General features: G+C 55.0%; 1 protein-coding gene across 5 annotated transcripts in view; it reads left to right on the top strand.

Annotated features, from left to right (window-relative positions):
• Window positions 1-2,451: 2,451 nt before the first annotated feature.
• The window catches only part of PCDH1 (protocadherin 1), a 31,212-nt gene continuing 12,471 nt past the window's right edge, over window positions 2,452-21,192 (top strand). Inside the window, exons 1-3 of one of the 5 annotated variants that reach the window (XM_039467506.2) lie at window positions 2,452-2,671; window positions 12,309-13,171; window positions 16,298-18,493. In XM_039467506.2, coding sequence (XP_039323440.1) covers window positions 2,632-2,671; window positions 12,309-13,171; window positions 16,298-18,493 — 3,099 coding nt within the window. In that variant the 5' untranslated portion in view covers window positions 2,452-2,631. Of the gene's footprint in view, window positions 2,672-2,816; window positions 4,287-4,905; window positions 9,927-10,292; window positions 12,224-12,308; window positions 13,172-16,297; window positions 19,079-21,192 lie in introns of those variants that run through there. The other 4 variants (XM_010338305.3, XM_074380985.1, XM_003920539.4 and 1 more) reach the window with 4 other exon arrangements.

Raw genomic sequence — 21,192 nt, 5'->3', positions numbered from 1 at the left:
CCAGTCTCAGGCATGCCAGCCTCACATCTATAGCTTCAGGTCCAACAGCATATCAGTTACAGTCCTCCTTCAACATGCACACACATGCCCATATACACACAGCTTGGCAATAGCTTCTCAGGTAATCTTATGGGCACACCAGCGTTCGAGCATTTCAACAGTGTCCCAACTACAATCAGAGGCAGCAGCCTTGGTGTTACAGTTCCAGGCCCTACAACATCCTAGTTCACTTAGCCACACCCCATCCCAGGTACACCGATATCACAGCAAGCACTCCAACCATTCCCATAGCCGGCATTACCCTAGTTCCAATCCCTGGCCACAGTCTCAGCTGGAACTCAGGCACCACCAGTTTCAGAAGACTCCCTCAATCCTTCACTTGCCAAGCAGGTCCTCCTCCCAGTTTGGTACAGGGCCAAAAGTCCGACTTTTCTCCTATTCAAATGCCACCTCCCTTGCAGTCCTTCCCCCAGTCCCTGCTCTCTCACCTGCCCTCTTTCCAGGGGAAAAAAGCCCCGATTCTCATATCTACATTACCCCTGCCTCAGGTCCCCACAGAGCCCAGCCTGGCAGCTGGAGTAGGAGGGGCTGGGGAGCAGGGAGAAGGGTAGGCACACCCTGGTGCTGCTGCTCTGGCCCAGTTCTGCTCCTACCACTTGGTGCAGAATTTGAGTTTGATGGTGGTGGAGCAGGGAGGATGGAGGAGAACATCTGGGAGATTAGCATTTCCTGCCCAGCTCTGTGGCTGCTGATCCTGCTCAGCCCTGAGCAAGAGAGGAGAACAGAGAAGCCTTTGAATGGCTCCCAGCAAGCAGACTGGGGAGGGTTTGCTGCATTGGGTGGCGGGCACACGCTGGGGGCAGGGAGACTGGGGCAGCTCCTCTGTGGAAGATTTCTTCTCTCTGGGCCACTGATTCCCTCCTCAGAGCTGTGCTCAATGATGTGGAGAGTATGAGCTTTCAGGAGACAGAAAGAAGCTACTTACAGGACAGATCCACCCCCCCTTTCACTAGTTTACCCCATCTCTCATTTAGAGTCTGTCTGTTCCCTCCCACCCCCCGGGCTTCTGGGGATGAGAGATAGAGCAGGACCCAGGCCAGAAAAGGAGTCCAATTAAGGGGGACAGCTCTGGGAGAGATCTTGGGCAGACTTTGCTTGCCCCCTTAGCTAGATTCAGAGCCAGAGATTCCACTCTTACACTGAAAAGCATCCCACAGAGAGCGGCCAGAGCTGAGAAGAGGAGGAGGTAGAAGACAGAGGAAAGGCACAGAAGAGTAATAGGAACAGGGAAATGGGGAAAGACAGAGATGGGGATTCGGAGGCTATGACAAAAAGAGGCCCAGCGACTGGTCCTCCCATAACAAGGGCCTTTCCTCACCCAACACAAGGCTTGGCTAAGGATAGCATTTCTCATTCTTTTAACCTAGAACACTCTGCCTGGGCCTGCAGTCGAAGAAGGCAGGAGGTCCTGTTGAAGTGGGGCACTTGGTACCCTGGGTTACCAAACCACGAGCGCAGGAGAGGGAGTTCCCAAGCTGCTCAGAGACCTCTAGATGGCGCCAGAGAGCCAGAGCTGAATGGGAAAAACCGAATATTGGAGTGAGACACTGCGTGTGACACCGTGTGTGATTTGGTGAGTGTGAGTGTGATAGGGACAGTGTGGCACTGCGAGGGCGTGTGACACAGGCCGTGACACTGTGCGGCCTCGCGGGGCAGGGACCCGGTGACTGTATAATGTGAGTCACTGGCAAATGCGTGTGGCCGCAGCACTACGCCTCCCAGAGGACAGGTGATCAGGGGACCCTCGAATAGCCTGAGCTCAGGCTTATCACTTCGTCTTCAGGCTTGTGTATCTTCTCCATCCTCACTCTAGAACCCCCGTGTCCCTTAGCCTCCTCCTCCCACGGTCCCCTCCGTAGCCCCACCCCCACGGCTTGCTGCGGCCACCGAGGCTGACCGCTCTGCGTCTTCGGCCGGAGGGGGAGGGGTGGACTTTCCCCGAGCGCAGCGGGAAGGGGAGGGCCACACAGGGTGATCGGGGGTCTGGGCGGGAAGAGGGTGGATATGGAGGAGCAGGTGCCCAGGGAAGAAGGCTCTGTGGGAGACACTTTCCCTGCTTCGACTTTCCAGGGGGCAGAGCCGGGGACAGGTGTTTGAGTAGGGTAAGGAGGGGAATCCAGGAGCGGTCCTAGATGGAGGCTTGGGTGGGATAAGCGTAAGGTGAAGCTCAGACGAGGGGACAGCCTGTGTGCCGGGCCTTGGGCAGTGAGGAGATGGCAAAGGGAGGGGTCCAGCTTTGGGGAGCGGTGCTAGGGGTCCCCTCCCAGCCGGACCGAAGCGGTCCCGAGCTCCACCTCCCGGCTGGAGGGGGGGCGGGGAGGCGGGCGGGTCGGGAGGGAGGGGGGAGGGAGGGGGCGGGCCGGGCTGTGCGCTCCGCTCTCTGCTGGCTCCGCCGCCGCCGCCGCCGCCGCCGCCGCCGCCACCGCCTCACACACTCGGGGAGCGGGAGCGCGGCGCGGACGCAAAGCCGCGGGGCTGCTGCGCCCAGAGCCAGCCGGAGCCGGAGCCCGAACCGCAGCGCCAGCCCCAGCCGTGCGGATCGGCAGCCCCGGCAGGGGCCGGCGGCGGCTCATGGACAGCGGGGCGGGCGGCCGGCGCTGCCCAGAGGCGGGTAAGGATCGGGCGGCATAGGAGGCTGCAGCGGCTTGGGGCCCGAAGCGGCCATGGCCGGCGGGAGCTGAGGGAGGGGCGCTCCGCGGAGCGAGGCCGCGGGGGCCCAGCTGGTGCTCGGAGCGTGGGGGTTGAGGTGGGGGCGGCCGGGAGCCCGGAGTGGGGGCTGCGGCCGAGGCATTCCGGCCTCCCAGGTCCACGGCGAGAAGCCGAGGGAGGGGAGGGGGTGCTAAGCAAGACCCTAGTCCCCGCGTCCCGAACCTGGGCACGCTCGAAGAGACGGGGATAAGGAGATGCCAGGAGCGTGCGGCGTGGAGGATGGGTTTGGGGAAGCGCGCGGCCCCCAGTTTGGTGGGGGGGCTCCCGGAGGACGGAGCAAGCTCCCGGACCCTTGTCCACAACACAGACATACACACTTGTTGGGCTACTAGCTCGGCTCACTCAGGCGCTTCCAGCTTCCCGCAGGCACCCAGAGGGCCAGATCGTGGACATACATACACACATACATATATCCGTACATATGTGCACACAGACATACCTCCCGCACACCAGCGCCCACTGGGGCACCGTCACCAGCTCGAAATCCGCTTCTGTGTCTGCACGATCAGCAGCACGGACACACAACCCGTGGCTTTACAGAGCAACAACACAACCGAGTGTGACACCCCGCGACGTGGACACACAAACACAATCTCATGCCCTTATGTATGAGTGTCACAGCCACGGTTCGCTACATGAACCCTCAAAACCTAGCCATCCCTTACATTTCTTTAAGGAACACACCCTACCATATATTGTCTTACCCACTTCTTGGCCAGAACATATGTACACAGCACAGGTCTCCTTGCACCCCTCGACTGCACCCACACAAACACACAACCCAGTATCTCAGCACACGCTTGACGGCACACACCCTAACACAGTCAGTGGCACCTACAGCAGCGCCTCACCGTCACAAACACAGAACCCACTGTTTCACCCATCTTAACACTGGGTGTCACACACACCTTAAACCAACAGTGTCACATTACACCCTGCAGCGCACACACACAAACACACACACTCCGTTCCTCTCCCTCGGAGTCCTGATTCAGGCTAGAGAAGCCGCCGGGATCCCTCAGCTAGCCCCCAGCGCCCCGTCACCTTAATCACGACATTGTTATTGTAAATACCGGCACAGCGGGAACCCTGGACCGGCCTGCCGACTTCCCAGCCGGCGCCTCCCCAGCCCCCACTCCCGGGCCCAACTGGCCGCTGTTCCGGGAACTAGTTGGACCTGGCTGGCCAAGCCATCACGCCTCCCCGGGGCTCCGGGGTCCCAGGTTCCTTTGCAGAGGGTGCGAGGCGGGGACTGTGATTGCCACCCTCTTCCGGCCATTTAGCTGAGTTTTCGGAGCCACCTGGGTCCCCAGCACACCTGGGTCCCGCACACCTTCGTGGATCCCGCACGCCTCGGCCCGTTTCACACCTAAGCGCCCCCTCCGCCTGGTCCCAGCTGTAGGCCAGTGTGTGCGCGGGCAGGCCCTGGAGCCAGAATGGAGATCGCAGCAGCCACAGGAGCAGAATTTGGAGGCGACATGGTCTCGCACCCCTTCCCCTCCTCCCAGCTACCCTCCGTAAGTCAGACTTCTGGCCTCAGTTTCCCCAACAGTGGTCGGTTACTATTTCTTCTGCCAGGAAAGACTGGGGGTGGCACTGAGGCCTTGGAGGATTGAGCGTAGGGCAAAACTCCCCTCTGCCGGCTACGAGAGGGTCGGTTTTATGAGAATGTCTCCGCCTAGCCGGGTTCGCGGCTTTGTGATTCCGGCGCCAGCTCCCTCCCCGCCCCCTCGCGGCGCCCGCTGCGCTGCTCGCGCCGGCGCCGGTTTGCTGGGGACCCTAGGCTGAGGTCGGAGACGCCGGAGAGGAGGGATTCCCCGCGGCGGCCTGGATGCCGGGGGCGCAAGCAGCCCGCTAGCCGAGGCGCGTTCTCACCACGCCTCGCCCTCGCTTTGCCTTGGGCTCTTGGAGGCCGGGCGCTGCCGGGGTGGGGGTGGGGCAACCAGAGTCCAAGCAAGAAACTACCGCCACCCCCAACCCCCGCAACACACGCACGCACGCACACACACACACACACACACTCTCTCTCTCTCTCTCTCTCTCTCTCACTCTCGGCGTCCTCTGGGAGGAGTCGCTCCGCGCGCTGGGTGTGTGCTGGGAGCGCCTGCTGATCAAGGCGGTGCGTACTGGGGCAGCTCGGACCGGCAGAGTCCTGGACTTCGTGCCGGAAGACGCCGCGAGCCTTCTAGCACCTGCTCTGGGTTAACCCTTGGGAGCCGCCAGGAAAGGGGCCTCCCAGAAAGTTTTTATGACAACCCGTAGGGCTAGCTGTGTTGTGGGGTGAGGAAGTAGGTGGGTGTTACTTTATTGACGTGAGGGTCTGGTGGTGGTGGTGGTGGGATTGAAACCTGTAATTACAGCTAAACTAGGGTATAGGGTGGAATGGAGGGAAGAGGAAGACTGGCCCCAGAGGTGGCTAGAGGCAGTGTGGTAGGGAAGCAAGTCTGGATTCAGTTCTGGCCGCATTTAGTTTTTCCCCTTCTCCTACCCACCTCCAATTCCCAATTCCAAAAGAGACTTCAGCAGGAAGGGGTTGTCTTGCTGGTCTGGCATCTTCCTAGCAGAGGGCCTACTGCTGTGGCTGCTTCTGCAGGGGAGCTGTGCTAGCGATAGTAAGCTAACTGCTGGGAAGAATGGGCTTGAAGGGCCAGGAGGGGGCCTGCGAAGGTAGGGGAGGAGCTAAGTGGGAGTCAAGGTTGGGGGAGGGGCAATGGGGAAGGAGGAGGTCCTTCTGATAGTGGGTGAGGGCTGCCCCTGCCGCGAGCAAGGATAGTTGGTGCAGAAATTCTGTTCAACAATGTATTGAGTACCTTTTATCTGCCAGGGCTCATGGTGGGTGCTGAGGATGCAGTAGTAAGATACATATCATCATTGCCTTCATCAGACTTGCCAACCAGCAAAGCTTGTTTATTCATTGAACCAAGGGGCACCTACTGTGTGCCTGATGCTGGAAATAAAATGGTCTATTCAGCAATTGGAAGACTTAAAAAAAAAAAAAATGATTTGTCCTTTACATATAATGTAAAGAGACCTTAATGTAATAGACCTTATAGGCATGGGATCTCATTTAATTCTCCCAAATAATTTCAAGAGGCAGGATTCATTATTTCTATTTCGCAGTATGGAAAACAGGTTCAGAAAAGTAAATTCACTTGGTTAATGTCACACAGCTATGGAGCGAGGGTTCTAACCCCAACAATCTGACTCAAGCATGCCAGGTGCCTGGAATCCCTGCAGAGGCTAATAGAGGGTTGTGGGAGACAGGGGAGACGAGCTGAGGTCTGCACACTTGCTTCTCTGTGGGAGGCTTCTGTTCAGCTCCACCCAAGGCAACCGCACTTGCTTCCCCTCTCCTCCCAGACAGTCCCTTTGTCCCTTGGTGTTTTGTGCCCTCGGCAGTGACCATTGTGTTAACAGTGCTGGGGTGGGGGTCGGGGGGAGAGTCAGAGCTGACCTGGCTACTAAGACAGTGGTGGCTGCCTCTGTTTTTTCTCTGGCCACAGCACTCAGCAAAATGGACCTTAGTCCCCGGGGTGGGCTGGAAATGAAGTTTCCGGGTGAACCCTCACCTCTGTTCTCATCCCTTCCCAGATGTTGACACAGATATTTCCCTTAGCTTTTCTGGGATTCCATCCCCTCCTTATCCCTTCCTCCTACACTCCTGATGGCTCTTCTGCTCCTCTATCTGAGGCACATGGGTTCCTGTGCCTGTTCCCCTTGAGGCTCTGGCTTCTCAGGGTCCTGAGTGCCCATGTCACTGGCGGGAGGTGGGGCACTGTTCCCCAGGAAGGCAGCCAGTGCCTGGGGAAGGGCAGATAAGGCGCTGAGTGTTTCAAAGGCTGCCATGTGGGACTAATGACTCCCAGTGCCCAATTACTGAGGACAAAGTTCAGAGATGGTGGGGGCAGGAGTGAGGAAAGGCCTTGTTATTGCTGCTCCTGCCCTTCCAGGTTCTCTCCCTGTATCCCTATGGGCCCCTGGGTGAAGAGCAGCAGCCTAGGAAGCCTGGGCTCATTCATCTTTGACCCTTAAGCCCACTCTTATTCCCTCCTTACTGGGCAGGGTTGGCAGTCCAGGAATGGTGGGGAGGCCAGTGTGACATAAGAAGTATCAGATTCTAGCCTCAGATATTTTTGTTCCTTTCCCCCAGATGCTGGTATGTGAAGAGGCATTCTTCTCAAGTCCTGACTCTTCCATATACTGCTTCTGTGACTTAAGACAGTTTATTCTTTCTCAGCCCCCATTTGATCATATGTACTATGGGAAGGAGTGTGATAATAAATAGCACCCATTTCAGAGGGTTGGGAGGAAAGAGATCGTGTGTATAAAATGCTTAGTACTGCCGGGCGCGGTGGCTCAAGCCTGTAATCCCAGCACTTTGGGAGGCTGAGGCTGGTGGATCACGAGGTCAAGAGATCGAGACCATCCTGGTCAACATGGTGAAACCCCGTCTCTACTAAAAATACAAAATATTAGCTGGGCATGGTGGCGCATGCCTGGAATCCCAGCTACTCAGGAGGCTGAGGCAGGAGAATTGCCTGAACCCAGGAGGTGGAGATTGCGGTGAGCCGAGATCGTGCCATTGCACTCCAGCCTGGGTAACAAGAGTGAAACTCCATCTCAAAAAAAAAAAAAAATGCTTAGTACTGAGTAAAATCTTAGTGAGTGTTTGCGGAGATGATAATGATAATGATGAGTGATGATGGCAGAGGTGATGGTAAGAGTTTGCAGGACCTCAGGCTCTTTCTTAACTCCCGAATTATCTCAAAGTTGTACCCAGAGGGTCTGACCATTGCATCACAATTGCTTGAGGGTTTCTCTAGGTCCCACATCCTGAATAAAGATTCCTAAGGGTGGGGCCAGATAATCCTCATTTTGTAGGAACTCTCCAAATGCTTGAAGGGCCTAAACCCTCTTCACCTCCTTTCCCCACTCGGAGCAGCTCCCTCTAACCCTGTTTTCCCCACTTACCTCCTACTTTCTGGGACCTTTCTCTGCCCCACCATCCCATAACTTTCTTGAGTTGGACATTATTCTGTGGTTTTCCTTCTCTTTCCAATTCAGAGTTAGATACCACAGTCCTTAACTGGTTGTTTTGCTGGCTGAAGGTAAGGCATCGCCTAAGGATGAGAGAGAAAGTGTGTGTGGAGGGAGGGAGTAGTCTCACCAGCTTGTGTGCCTATTCTGCCTATGAGGTTTGAAAGGTTATAGGGCCTCAGGTTGTGACTCTGAGATGGAGGAAGCCGGAGGTAGGGGCTTAATTCGTAGCTCTTGGAGTGGCCACACATCATTTCGCCCTGACTGCCAGATCATGGCTCCCTGAATTTGCAGCTAAAATTTGTGAACAGTCATTTTTCCTAGAAGAATCTGCACCATGGTTTTATAAAATTCCTAAAGGAAGATGTGACCACAAAGATTAAATATCTTAAATATCCTTGATCTGGAGAGAGCAGAGGCAAACAGTGACTTCCTTATTTCTCCTCTTGGGCAGGTTTAGGGTAATTCCCATGGGCTTCCCCCATAACGCCTGGCCTGCCAAGACTTAGGCAGAGATTTGGGGTGCACAGTGATACCACCTTGTGTATGCAGAGGAGGGTGGCAGCAAGATACAGTGCCCTTAAGAGAATGAGGTTCTCTAGAGATGGTCCTTTGGGGATGTGTTTGGGTTGGGGTCAAAGTGGTCAAATGAGCCTTATGCCAGGTCCACGCAGGTGGAAGGGAGGTGGCTGGAGGGTGGGTGGACCCAAATGGAGTATCAGATAAATTCCTGCTTCCTTTAAATAGATTAAAATTACAGCTGGCAGCTGGGGGACGGTAGCTCACGTCTGTAATCCCAGCACTTTGGGAGGCTGAAGCAGGCAGATCACAAGGTCAGGAGTTGAAGACCAGCCTGGCCAACATAGTGAACCCCTACTAAAAATACAAAAAAATTAGCCAGATGTGGTGGCAGGTGCCTGTAATCCTAGCCACTTGGGAGGCTGAGGCAGGAGAATTGCTTGAACCTGGGAGGTGGAGGTTGCAGTGAGACCTCGACATTGCATTTCAGGCGGGGCAACAGTGCGAGACTGCATCATCTCAAAAAAAAGAGATTGCAGCTGGAAACAGACATATACACTAATCTGATAAAGGCAGCACAGACTCTAGGGAGGGGCCTGTGCTTGGAAGGTCACACAGAGGAAGGGAAGTGTTTGACTTATCTAAGGACTCTGTGCATTCAGTGAACATTTGCTGAGAGTCTACCATGTGCCCTAAACACAAGAGACTTAAATTTTACTCCAGGAAGTTCTTAGTGGAGTAGGGGAATAGGGTAAGTGAGAAAGTAAAAGAACAATGGTCACACAGCAAGTATCAGGAAAGGCTAAGCCCAGAAAGCCAAAATAACAGTCATTCAAGAGCTGCTGAGTGCCCACTGTGTGTCAGGTCCAGGGCTAAGCTCTGAGGAGGTAGGAATAACCAAAGTAGAAACTGTCGTGCTCTCTGCTCGCCATCTTGTAGCAAAGACAACTAACACATTTTCCAAACAGGTACATAACTAGAATGGTGCTAAATGCTTTGAAGGAGTCCTTCGTTGAATACTCAACATTTAACCCACAGTATCTCAAACACCCTAGGAAATCAGAGTACTAGCCCCATATTACAGATTAGGAAACTGCTGCACTAATCCTTTGCTTCAGGTCATGAAGCCAGGAAGTGAGGCGATGGGTTTGCTTCAGACTGCTGAGGCCATAGCCCTCGATCTTCTCCACCCTCCTGCCTTACATTTGCCAAATCGTATACAGAAGCAACCAAACAAAATGAACAAATAGTCACTGAGTTAGAAACATTGTCACGGCAGATTGGGCCAGTCTTTTCTACTTCTGCATCCCAGTGCCCAGGACAGAGCCTGGCACATTGTAAATGCCCAGTAAACATTTGTTAAATGCATGAGTGAGTCCCTACAGTGTACCCAGATGTGCAAAGGTGCATTGCTGGGGACAGAGGATGAGTGAATATACGGAGTACTGTCCCTTCCTTCAGGGTGCTTGGCGTCTACCTGGAGAGACAGAGAACTCAGGAACAGGTGTACAATACTGAAGCCGAACAACAACACAGGCGGGCGGTGTCCCAGTCAGCCCAGTGATTCATTACCTTGGGATCGGAGCAGACAATAAGCAGCTGTGAGTTGGAGGAAGGAGAGGTCACCGTGGGCAGGAGAGGGCTGTGGTTTCCTGGAGGGCTAGAGCCTGCCTTCAGTGGGATTGATGTGGGGTGGGTGTTCCAGGTAAAAGTGGGGAAGTGGGGAAAGGAGACTGAACCAGAAGCCTCTAAAGAAACTGCTGATCCAAAGATTTTGGATTTGAATAGAGGAGAGGGTGGCCATGATTTTGCTGGAGAGGAGGGGACATTCAAGACAGACAGTAGCTGAGTCTGGCTAGGATCCGCCAATGCATGACCTCAAAGAGAGAGGAGATGGGCAAAAGAAGGGGGTTATTGTGGTGGTTGGGGTGCAGCTTAGGGGTGGGCAGGGAGAGGTAGGTGTGAAGTGGGGGCTGGATATACAAGGACAGAGGTCAAATAGGAGCCAGATGTTCATCCAGAGACCAGAGGGTGTGGGGTGGGGGAGTGGTCAGGGAAAGGCTGGTGGTGTCATCAGCAGCAGCAGCTCTGTCCCAGTTAGACCTGCTGGGCTCCCGGTTGCTAAGGACAGGCCAGGGCAGCTCCCAATGACAATTCCAGGGCTAGTCAGCCCTGACCACAGTTCTGACCCCAATCTTGATCTGTGTTCCCTTGTACACACCTGCCCGTGGCAGCAGGAGGGAGAGGAGAGGAGCCCTAGCAACTGTTCATGTGCCTGTGTGCGTGCCCTGTGGCCTGTGTGCGTGCCCTGCGGCCTGTGCGCGTGCCCTGAGGCCTGTGTGTGTGCTCTTTGGCCTGTGTGCTTGCCCTGAGGCCTGTGCGCCTGCCTTGCGGCCTGTGCGTGTGCCCTGCGGCGTGTGCATGTGCGTGCTCTGTGGCCTGTGCGCGTGCTCTGCAGCCTATGCGTGTGTTCTGTGGCCTGTGTGCGTGCTCTGCGGCATGTGTGCGTGCTCTGCAGCCTGTGCGTGTGCTCTGCGGCCTATGCGTGTGCCCTGCAGCATGTGTGTGTGCCTTGCGGCCTGTGCACATGCTCTGTGGCCTGTGTGTGTGCCCTATAGCCTGTGTGCGTGCTCTGCAGCATGTGTGTGTGCTCTGCAGCCTGTGCGTGTGCTCTGAGGCCTGTGTGTGTGCTCTGCAGCATGTGTGCGTGCCCTGTGGCCTGTGTGCATGCTCTGCGGCCTGTGTGTGTGCTCTGCGGCCTGTGTGTGTGCTCTGTGGCCTGTGTGTGTACTCTGTGGCCTGTGTGTGTACTCTGCAGCATGTGTACGTGCTCTGCGGCCTATGTGTGTGCTCTGTGGCCTGTGTGTGTGCTCTGCAGCATGTGTGTGTGCCCTGTGGCCTGTGTGTGTACTCTGCAGCATGTGTACGTGCTCTGTGGCCTGTGCGTGTGCTCTGAGGCCTGTGTGTGTGCTCTGCGGCCTGTGTGTGTGCTCTGCGGCCTGTGTGTGTGCTCTGTGGCCTGTGTGTGTACTCTGCAGCATGTGTACGTGCTCTGTGGCCTGTGCGTGTGCTCTGAGGCCTGTGTGTGTGCTCTGCAGCATGTGTGTGTGCCCTGTGGCCTGTGTGCGTTCTCTGTGGCCTGTGTGTGTGCTCTGTGGCCTGTGAGCATGTGCTCTGAGGCCTGTGTGCGTGCTCTGCAGCATGTGTGTTGGGGGAAAGTCAGGGAGCTAACACCTACTTCTCAACCCTAACCATTTTCACAAGCCTTGCCCAACTCAAGCTGGCCTTTTATGGGGGTGGAGAACACTGGGCACCGTGGGTAATTGTCAGAAAAAGAGAATTTGAGTTGTCGTACCTCATGCATATGCACTGGCTTGGCATCTCAGAATAAAGAGAAATGAGACATCACCCCCTCTCCCTCCAGTCAATCTTAATGGGGCCCAGTGTGAGAAGTCATGGTCCCAGGATGTGGGGTGTATAAAAAGGTACTTGTGTCTCTTTCCTACCATGTGGGAAGGGGTGCTCAAATTGGGGGTACTCGAGGCCTCACCCTTCCACTGGCTCTCTCTCCCTATCTCAGTATCAGAGTAATTACCATGGGTGACTAAGGCAGGATGCTGGTGAGAAGGAGGTATTGGGTGAAGCAGAGAGCAGGGAGGGAGAGAAGGAAGGAGGGCGGGTGGCCGGGCTTGGGCCTCGGGAGCGTCAGGTGGGTGAGGGCGTTCCATGGGCGGGAGCTGCTCTAGACCTGCCAGGCCTCTTACTGGCTCCTCCAGCTGGGGCAGACACGGCTGCTACACCCAGCTGTGGATGAGATTCAGGGATTTGAGTCTCTGGAGTTGGGGCTCTGTGCTGGGACTGACTGCCCTTGTGGAGAATCGTGTGTCAGTGGGAGAGGGTGAGTATGGGGCCAGCTCTGGGCAGCTCCCGGCCAGCCTCCTCTTCCCAGCTCATGGTCTCTGTTTTGCCTTTTCCCCTTGCAGCCCTCCTGATTCTGGCGCCTGCCAGGATGGGGCCCCTGAGGCGCAGCCCGGGCCCTGGGGGGCAACGGCTACTGCTGTCTTCCATGCTTCTAGCAGTGCTGCTCCTGCTGGCTCCATCCCCAGGCCACGCCACTCGGGTAGTATACAAGGTGCTGGAGGAACAGCCGCCCAACACCCTCATCGGGAGCCTCGCAGCCGACTATGGTTTTCCAGATGTGGGGCACCTGTACAAGCTAGAGGTGGGTGCCCCATACCTTCGCGTGGATGGCAAGACAGGTGACATTTTCACCACTGAGACCTCCATCGACCGTGAGGGGCTCCGTGAATGCCAGAACCAGCTCCCTGGTGAGCCCTGCATCCTGGAGTTTGAGGTGTCTATCACAGACCTTGTGCAGAACGGCAGCCCCCGGTTGCTAGAGGGCCAGATAGAAGTACAAGACATCAACGACAACACACCTAACTTTGCCTCACCAGTCATCACTCTGGCCATCCCCGAGAACACCAATATCGGCTCACTCTTCCCCATCCCGCTGGCTTCAGATCGTGATGCTGGTCCCAACGGCGTGGCATCCTATGAGCTGCAGGCCGGGCCTGAAGCCCAGGAGCTATTTGGGCTGCAGGTAGCAGAGGACCAGGAGGAGAAGCAACCACAGCTCATTGTGATGGGCAACCTGGACCGTGAGCGCTGGGACTCCTACGACCTCACCATCAAGGTGCAGGATGGCGGCAGCCCCCCACGTGCCAGCAGTGCCCTGCTGCGTGTCACCGTGCTCGACACCAATGACAACGCCCCCAAATTTGAGCGGCCCTCCTATGAGGCCGAACTATCTGAGAATAGCCCCATAGGCCACTCGGTCATCCAGGTGAGAGGCCCCCTCCATATAACTGTCAGGGTGACCCACCATTAGAAATGGGAGCCCACCCAACCAGATGAGAGTTTCCTTCACTTAGGGGGAAAACTGCCAGGATACTGTAGTGAGACCCCTTCTCCCTAGCCTCAGCCAGGGGAGTCCTTCCCACCCCACTCCAGCATGGTGGTATTACTTTCCTCTATCAGGCTACCTAGGTGACAGTGACATAGCATATGAACAGTAAGCCTCCCACCCCTAAGCCAGACTCAAGCTGAGGAAACCTCTGAGAAGTGAAACTCCCTCCCTAGTCAAGTAGATCCTTCTCTGCCAGCCAGGTGAGCCGAGTTGGAGCAAAGGAATCACCTTTTATCCAGGTAGAATCTCTCCTGAGATGAGAGCATCTTCCCAACCAGGGACAGTTTCCCTTTAGCCAAATGAGGTTTCCTGAAGCTGGAGGATATAGCCTCACTTTGCGTCTTCCTGACAAAGTCAAACGAGATCATTTTAGCCAGGTGGGTCCCTCAGAGTCCTGAAAAGACATAACGAGGTGTCTGTATACCTGTCTCCTCTCCTAGGCATGGGGTGCCCATAGGTGTAGGGTGCTTGGCACAGTGGGTTCAGTGGGGGGTCAGTTTCCTCTGTTGAAGTTCTCAGCACCCCTCTCCATGGGAACTGCCCCAGGCGCTGGGCAGCTTGGTGGGGCTGGGGCCTGGGAGGGAGCAAAGACCGCGTCCCTGCAGACAGGTGGGTGTATCTGCCGCTGCCATCTCAGTTCTGGCCACCTGCCAGCCCAGCTCCTTTCTCCTTCCCCATGGGCTGAAGATGCCTCTCTCTTTGATGTGAGGGAGCTAAGGAGGCTCGGCCTGCCCTGGACGCCGTTACCCATCCTGGAAAATCCTTAGTCCTGGGTCCTCAAGCTGAAGCGGGAGATGGGTGGGAGTTGCAGCCTTTTTTTTAGAGTCCGGTGGACTGAGACTTGGAAAAGAGACCGAGAAAGAAAAGGGAGACAGACAGTCGGGGATGGCAAATAATAATAGCCTAGGTGCCAGGCACTGTTCTAAACATATGATATGTATTATAGCATTTAATCCTTATAGGGCAAGGTAAGCATTATCCCCATTTTGCAGATGGGAAATGGAGCCCATAGAAATTAGCAAACTTGCCTGATATCCTACAGCTGTTGAGTTCAGAGTCCACCTTTGCCACATCCAAGAGTCTGACTTCAGAGCTTAGGTGTGTAACAGCTTTACCACCTTCCAGTGAGGTGAAGCAGGAGAGTACAGCAGAGAGTAAGCTGAGAGGTCAGCTGGGCTGAAAAGAGAGGCTGAAAGAAAACAGGCCATGGGAAAGGAGCAGAAGCAGAACTGAGCAAGGATGGGAAGGAGACGGAAGCCAAGAATCATAGAGACAAAGGGAGGTAAGACAAGAGGCAGTTAAGAAGCTGGATGACCAATTTAGAGGCAAGGGAGACAGTGGGGATCCTCATGATAAAGTTTGTGACAGGTAGACTGGGGTGAGGGGACAAGAAACTGTTAGGGTCTGGCACTCAGAGATGTGAGCAGAGACCACGGTAGCTGGGGAACCGTGGCATCCTATGAGCTGCAGGCTGGGCCTGAGGCCCAAGGGCTATTTGGACTGCAGGTCTGGAGTGGTAGAAAAAGCCCAAGCAGGGATAACTAGAGTTCCCATTGCCAAGGAGGAGAGGACTGGCAGTGGCTTGAGGGCTCATTAGGTGCATTGCGCAGCACTGCGTTAGCACTGATTTTTCAGAGACAGGCGGGTAGGAGGGTAGACAGTTGGACAGACAAAAAGAGAAATAAATGCTATTTAGGGAACACTTCCCCTGTTTCAGGCAGTATCAGTCATTTTTGCCTGTGTTATCCCATCTGATCCTCACCACGATTCTGTGAAATAAGTTACATTATTATCCCCATTTCACATATTCGTAGACTGAGGCTTAGGGAGGTTAAATAATTGGCCCAAGGTCACATAGTTACTTGGGAAGTGGTATAACTGAGATTTGAACCCAGGGCTCTTCTGTTTTGTTATCCCAGAGACTCTGCCAAGTTACGGTTTTTCTCCCCTCACTCCCCAGAGCTGTCACATTCTGTCTGGCTGTGACCTAACTCCAGCCCTCATGTTTCTCCCTGTCCAGTGGTACCCCGTGGCCATTCCCACCTGGGTCCTGTTGCCCCATTACCAACCATATTTGTATAGAGTTGGGCCGAGTGCGCGTCAGAGTTGGTGTGGGAGGGCGTGCCCGCTGACTGCAAAGGGACAGACAGTTCATTGTTTGATGCTGGGAGCCCAGCCTACTGCCAGCAGGCTCTGTGGCCTGCATCAACCCCTCCCTCCTGGCTGCAGGCTCAGGCCGGATTCCTCGCACTGGTGCCTCGCCAGCCAGTGCCAGCCGGGAGGAGAAGGAGCTGCTGAAACAGGTTTCCCCGGTTTGACAGAGCGGTGGCTGGGGCCCGGCCTGGAGGGCTTCTCTGACCCACAACCCTACCTGACTTCTTTCAAAAGAAATCCCGCTCCCCCCGCACACCTGGAGCCTTCAGGTGGGCATGTGAGTCTTTACTCCTGTGTGCAAGCACACACATACACAAACACATATACCTTCTCACACAAAAAACCCACATAATCATGCATTCTGACACAATCGTACACATAACGTATGTACACGCGTGCATATTGTGCACATTCATACGGGCATGTACACCATCTCTACTACCCACACCTCTCCGTCTCTGCAGGAGGGCTCAGGCAAGGTTCGTTGGTGAAACGGCTTCCCTAGTTCTACTGGATCCTCATCCTCTCCTGGTATTTTCGTGGGCCCATACAGCAATGACAAGTGAAGTTTAATTCTGCCCTGTCCCATCTCCAGTAGTTGCCGATACCACTGTTTAGGATTTGCAGGCTGCATCTGAGCTTTTCAGGAAAATAGGTCAGTAATGCCTGCCAGAGTGTCCAAATTGGGAAAAGGCAGTACACACATGGCTTCTGGAAAGGGAGCGATGTTGGATTGGCTGGGTCTGCCATGCTTGTTGGAAAGGACATTGGCAGCACACATGCCCCTTTATTTGCTATCCCTGATCTAAACCATCTCTGTTCTCCTTGTTTTTCCCTCCTGCCCCATAGGTGAAGGCCAATGACTCAGACCAAGGTGCCAATGCAGAGATTGAATACACGTTCCACCAGGCGCCCGAAGTTGTGAGGCGTCTTCTTCGACTGGACAGAAACACTGGACTTATCACTGTTCAGGGCCCCGTGGACCGTGAGGACTTAAGCACCCTGCGCTTCTCAGTGCTTGCTAAGGACCGAGGCACCAACCCCAAGAGTGCCCGTGCCCAGGTGGTTGTGACCGTGAAGGACATGAATGACAATGCCCCCACCATTGAGATCCGGGGCATAGGACTGGTGACCCATCAAGATGGGATGGCTAACATCTCAGAAGATGTGGCAGAGCAGACAGCTGTGGCCCTGGTGCAGGTATCTGACCGAGATGAGGGAGAGAATGCAGCTGTCACCTGTGTGGTAGCAGGTGATGTGCCCTTCCAGCTGCGCCAGGCCAGTGAGACAGGCAGTGACAGCAAGAAGAAGTATTTCCTGCAGACCACCACCCCACTGGACTACGAGAAGGCCAAAGACTACACCATTGAGATTGTGGCTGTGGACTCTGGCAACCCCCCACTCTCCAGCACCAATTCCCTCAAGGTGCAGGTGGTGGATGTCAATGACAATGCACCTGTCTTCACTCAGAGTGTCACTGAGGTCGCCTTCCCAGAAAACAACAAGCCTGGTGAAGTGATCGCTGAGGTCACTGCCAGTGATGCTGACTCTGGCTCTAATGCTGAGCTGGTTTATTCTCTGGAGCCTGAGCCGGCTGCTAAGGGCCTCTTTACCATTTCACCTGAGACTGGAGAGATCCAGGTGAAGACATCTCTGGATCGGGAACAGCGGGACAGCTATGAGTTGAAGGTGGTGGCAGCTGACCGGGGCAGCCCTAGCCTCCAGGGCACAGCCACTGTCCTTGTCAATGTGCTGGACTGCAATGACAATGACCCCAAATTTATGCTGAGTGGCTACAACTTCTCAGTGATGGAGAACATGCCAGCGCTGAGTCCAGTGGGCATGGTGACTGTCATTGATGGAGACAAGGGGGAGAATGCCCGGGTGCAGCTCTCAGTGGAGCAGGACAATGGTGACTTTGTTATCCAGAATGGCACAGGCACCATCCTCTCCAGCCTGAGCTTCGATCGAGAGCAACAAAGCACCTACACCTTCCAGCTGAAGGCGGTGGATGGTGGCGTCCCACCTCGCTCAGCGTATGTTGGTGTCACCATCAATGTGCTAGACGAGAATGACAACGCACCCTATATCACTGCTCCTTCTAACGCCTCTCACCGGCTGCTGACCCCCCAGACACGTCTTGGTGAGACGGTCAGCCAAGTGGCAGCCGAGGACTTTGACTCTGGTGTCAATGCTGAGCTGATCTACAGTATCGCAGGTGGCAACCCTTACGGACTCTTCCAGATTGGATCACATTCAGGTGCCATCACCCTGGAGAAGGAGATTGAGCGGCGCCACCATGGGCTACACCGCCTGGTGGTTAAGGTCAGTGACCGTGGCAAGCCCCCACGCTATGGCACAGCCTTGGTCCACCTTTATGTCAATGAGACTCTGGCCAACCGCACGCTGCTGGACACCCTCCTGGGCCACAGCTTGGACACGCCACTGGATATTGACATCGCTGGAGATCCAGAATACGAGCGCTCCAAGCAGCGTGGCAACATTCTCTTTGGTGTGGTGGCCGGTGTGGTGGCCGTGGCCTTGCTCATCGCCCTGGCGGTTCTTGTGCGCTACTGCCGGCAGCGGGAGGCCAAGAGTGGTTACCAGGCTGGTAAAAAGGAGACCAAGGACCTGTACGCCCCCAAGCCCAGTGGCAAGGCCTCCAAGGGAAACAAAAGCAAGGGCAAGAAGAGCAAGTCCCCGAAGCCTGTGAAGCCAGTGGAGGATGAGGATGAGGCCGGGCTGCAGAAGTCCCTCAAGTTCAACCTGATGAGCGATGCCCCTGGGGACAGTCCCCGAATCCACCTGCCCCTCAACTACCCACCGGGCAGCCCTGACCTGGGTCGCCACTACCGCTCTAACTCCCCACTGCCTTCCATCCAGCTGCAGCCCCAGTCACCCTCGGCCTCCAAGAAGCACCAGGTGGTACAGGACCTGCCACCTGCAAACACATTCGTGGGCACCGGGGACACCACGTCCACGGGCTCTGAGCAGTACTCCGACTACAGCTACCGAACCAACCCCCCCAAATACCCCAGCAAGCAGGTAGGCCAGCCCTTTCGGCTCAGCACACCCCGGCCCCCACCCCACCCCTACCACGGAGCCATCTGGACCGAGGTGTGGGAGTGATGGAGCAGGTGTACTGTGCCTGCCTGTGTGGGGGCCGACCTGAGCCAGCAGTGGGAGGTGGGGCCTTGGTGAGAACACTGCTGCCTCACCCAGGCACAGGGATTAGGCTGAGTGAAGATGAAGGGAAGGTGGGCTCTATGGTCTCCTCTCTGCCCGCTCCCAACTGGGAAGTGACTTGCCAAGTCCCCAGACCCTGGACCAGCTGCTGGGCCTTGTGGGTGGGGACTGGTGGGCAAGTGAGCAGAAGTGGGTAGGGGGGAAATGGGGAAGAAGTCTACACCAAACCTAGGTCTCTATCTGAGACCAGCCCTAGGTGCTTCTCTAGGAGGGAACAGGGAGACCTCTGGTCCCGTAGATAACTGAGTGGGGAGTGTGCCCGGGAGGGGGAGTTTCCCACTGTGCCTTCTGTGTCCTGTGCATCAACCTCTTCCTCACCACTAGGCTCCTGGGGTGGGGTTCCACATGCCCTTGGCCCTGATAATAAAGTTCTCTATTTTTGGAGTTTTGGTTTCTTATTTTCTGGAACTGAGAGAAGAAGCGAGAGAGACTGGAAGCAGCCCTTTGTCCTCAGTCCTACTTCAGTTTCCCCTTCCCTTCTCTTTGCCCCTTGCCACTTCCTAGACCTGCCCACTGCACCCCACACTATCCTACTTTGTCATCTTGCCATCCACCCCTATGTCCCTATCCACGTCTGGAAAAGTGCCCTTCCAACCAGCCTTCAAATGGAGGTGTCTGGCAACGTGTCCCCTTGCCCCATGTCTGTACGGTTTTCTTCCTAAGAATGTTCCAGAAAGGGGAGGTGGAGCTGTACACAAGTCCTGCCCCACCTGAGGCTGGATTTTTCTAATTTGCTCAAACCGAGTTGCCTCTGACAGACCTCAGACTGGAGCACCTGGTAGGGGGTGGCATTCAGCCTTCCTGCCTTGGGTAAAGGCAGAGAACCTCTCAGTTAACGCCAGCCATCTTCCCCCAGGGCACCCTTCCCTTAAGTCCCTTCCCCAGCCTCTTCATCACAACAGCACTCAACACCCAGCAGTTAGCTGGCCCTGCCCTGTGTCTCCCTACCATGATCACCAGCCCAAGCTAAAGGGAGGGGGCCGAGGGGGAGAAGAGGGAATTCCGAAGTTCTCTGCATTTACCTGCCCTGCACCCCCATTCTTAGGGGGTCCCCTGCTCATGAGCAGAGGCTTCCTAGTTCTGCCTGTGATGCTACCACCCTCCCCTCTTTCCGTTCCTTGCTCTGGCCACTCTGGGTTGCTGGCTCTCACTCTCTCTCTCTCCGTCTCTCACTTCTTGCTCTCCTGGGTCTACCCTGTCTCTGGTTGTGCCTGAGTGGGAGGAAGGCTAAAGCGTGGCTGAGGGGCCTCAGGTCCTGCGGGAGTCTCTGAGGCCAGAGGCAACCTATCTCCATGGTGACTAAAGAGGCTTGAGACACTCCCAGGAGGAACAAGGCGCCAGCTCTCTCCTCTGATTCCATCCACAAACTCCCGCAATGCCCTGGGTGTGGGGGAGAGGGCAAAGTAAGAACTCCTGGGGTCTTAGAGGAGTGGGGCCTGGGGAAGTGAGATCTAACCACAGCGTGACCTCCAGCAACTCCTGACCTCCCCATTCTTTCTCTTCCTTTTCTGTCCTTACTAGCACTGCTTCTATCTTTCTCCTATTCCTTTAGTGTCTTCATCTCTTTTTCTTTCCCAGGGTCTGAGGGATTGTCTTTTACTCAGCTCTAATCCATCCTAACCCATCCATCGAGCCACATTGAATGTCTTCTCTCAACATTCAGATACAACCAAATCACACCACCTGTTGTCATCATCAACACACACAGGCCAAGTTTCCACTGAGTGCTCAGCATGGTACTAGACCCTGATGAAAAAATGGCTATACTTGTACAAGACAGACAAGTGAATGATGAGGCAATTGAGAGTCTTAAGAGTTGAATGAGAAGTGCCCTACTAAAGCTTTTCCCAACGTACCCCATGAAACTACGTCTACTGCCACCACTCACTTCCATTTTTTGAGTCCTTACTAGGTGGGAGGTACCACACTAAGCACTTTGTGTGAATTAGTTCATTCAGTGCTCATAATTCTTCATGATATGGATCATTTTAATGTTCAGTTTGCAGAAGTGAAAACTAGATAGTGATGCAGCCAGATTCAAACACAGAGCAGGCAGTTCTCCTGTTAGCTATTCTGCTATAAAAAAGGGGTTCTGTGATGAAGTTAGTTTTGGTAGTAAGAGATTCATGCTTACATTCAACTATTAAAGGCTCTGTAGAGTCCTCCAAAAAAGGGGGAACCTGTTAGACATTGTTTTAATTTTAATTTTTTTGAGACAGGGTCTTGCTCTATCGCCTGGGCTGGAGTGCAGTGGCACAATCTTGGTTCACTGCAACTTCTGCCTCCTGGGCTCAAAGGATCCTCTGGTGTAGCTGGGACTACAGGCATGCACCACCACACCTGGATAATTTTTGTACTTTTGGTAGCGACAGGCTTTTTCCATGTTGCCCAGACTGGTCTCAACTCCTGAGCTCAAGCGATCTGCCCACCTCAGACTACCAAAGTGCTGGGATGACAGGTGTGAGCCACCATGCCCAGTCTCAATTTTGTTCACTTCT

The sequence above is a fragment of the Saimiri boliviensis genome, chromosome 1 (assembly GCF_048565385.1).
Source record: "Saimiri boliviensis isolate mSaiBol1 chromosome 1, mSaiBol1.pri, whole genome shotgun sequence".
NCBI lineage: Eukaryota > Metazoa > Chordata > Mammalia > Primates > Cebidae > Saimiri > Saimiri boliviensis.
This window is presented reverse-complemented; position numbering and strand designations above follow the sequence as displayed.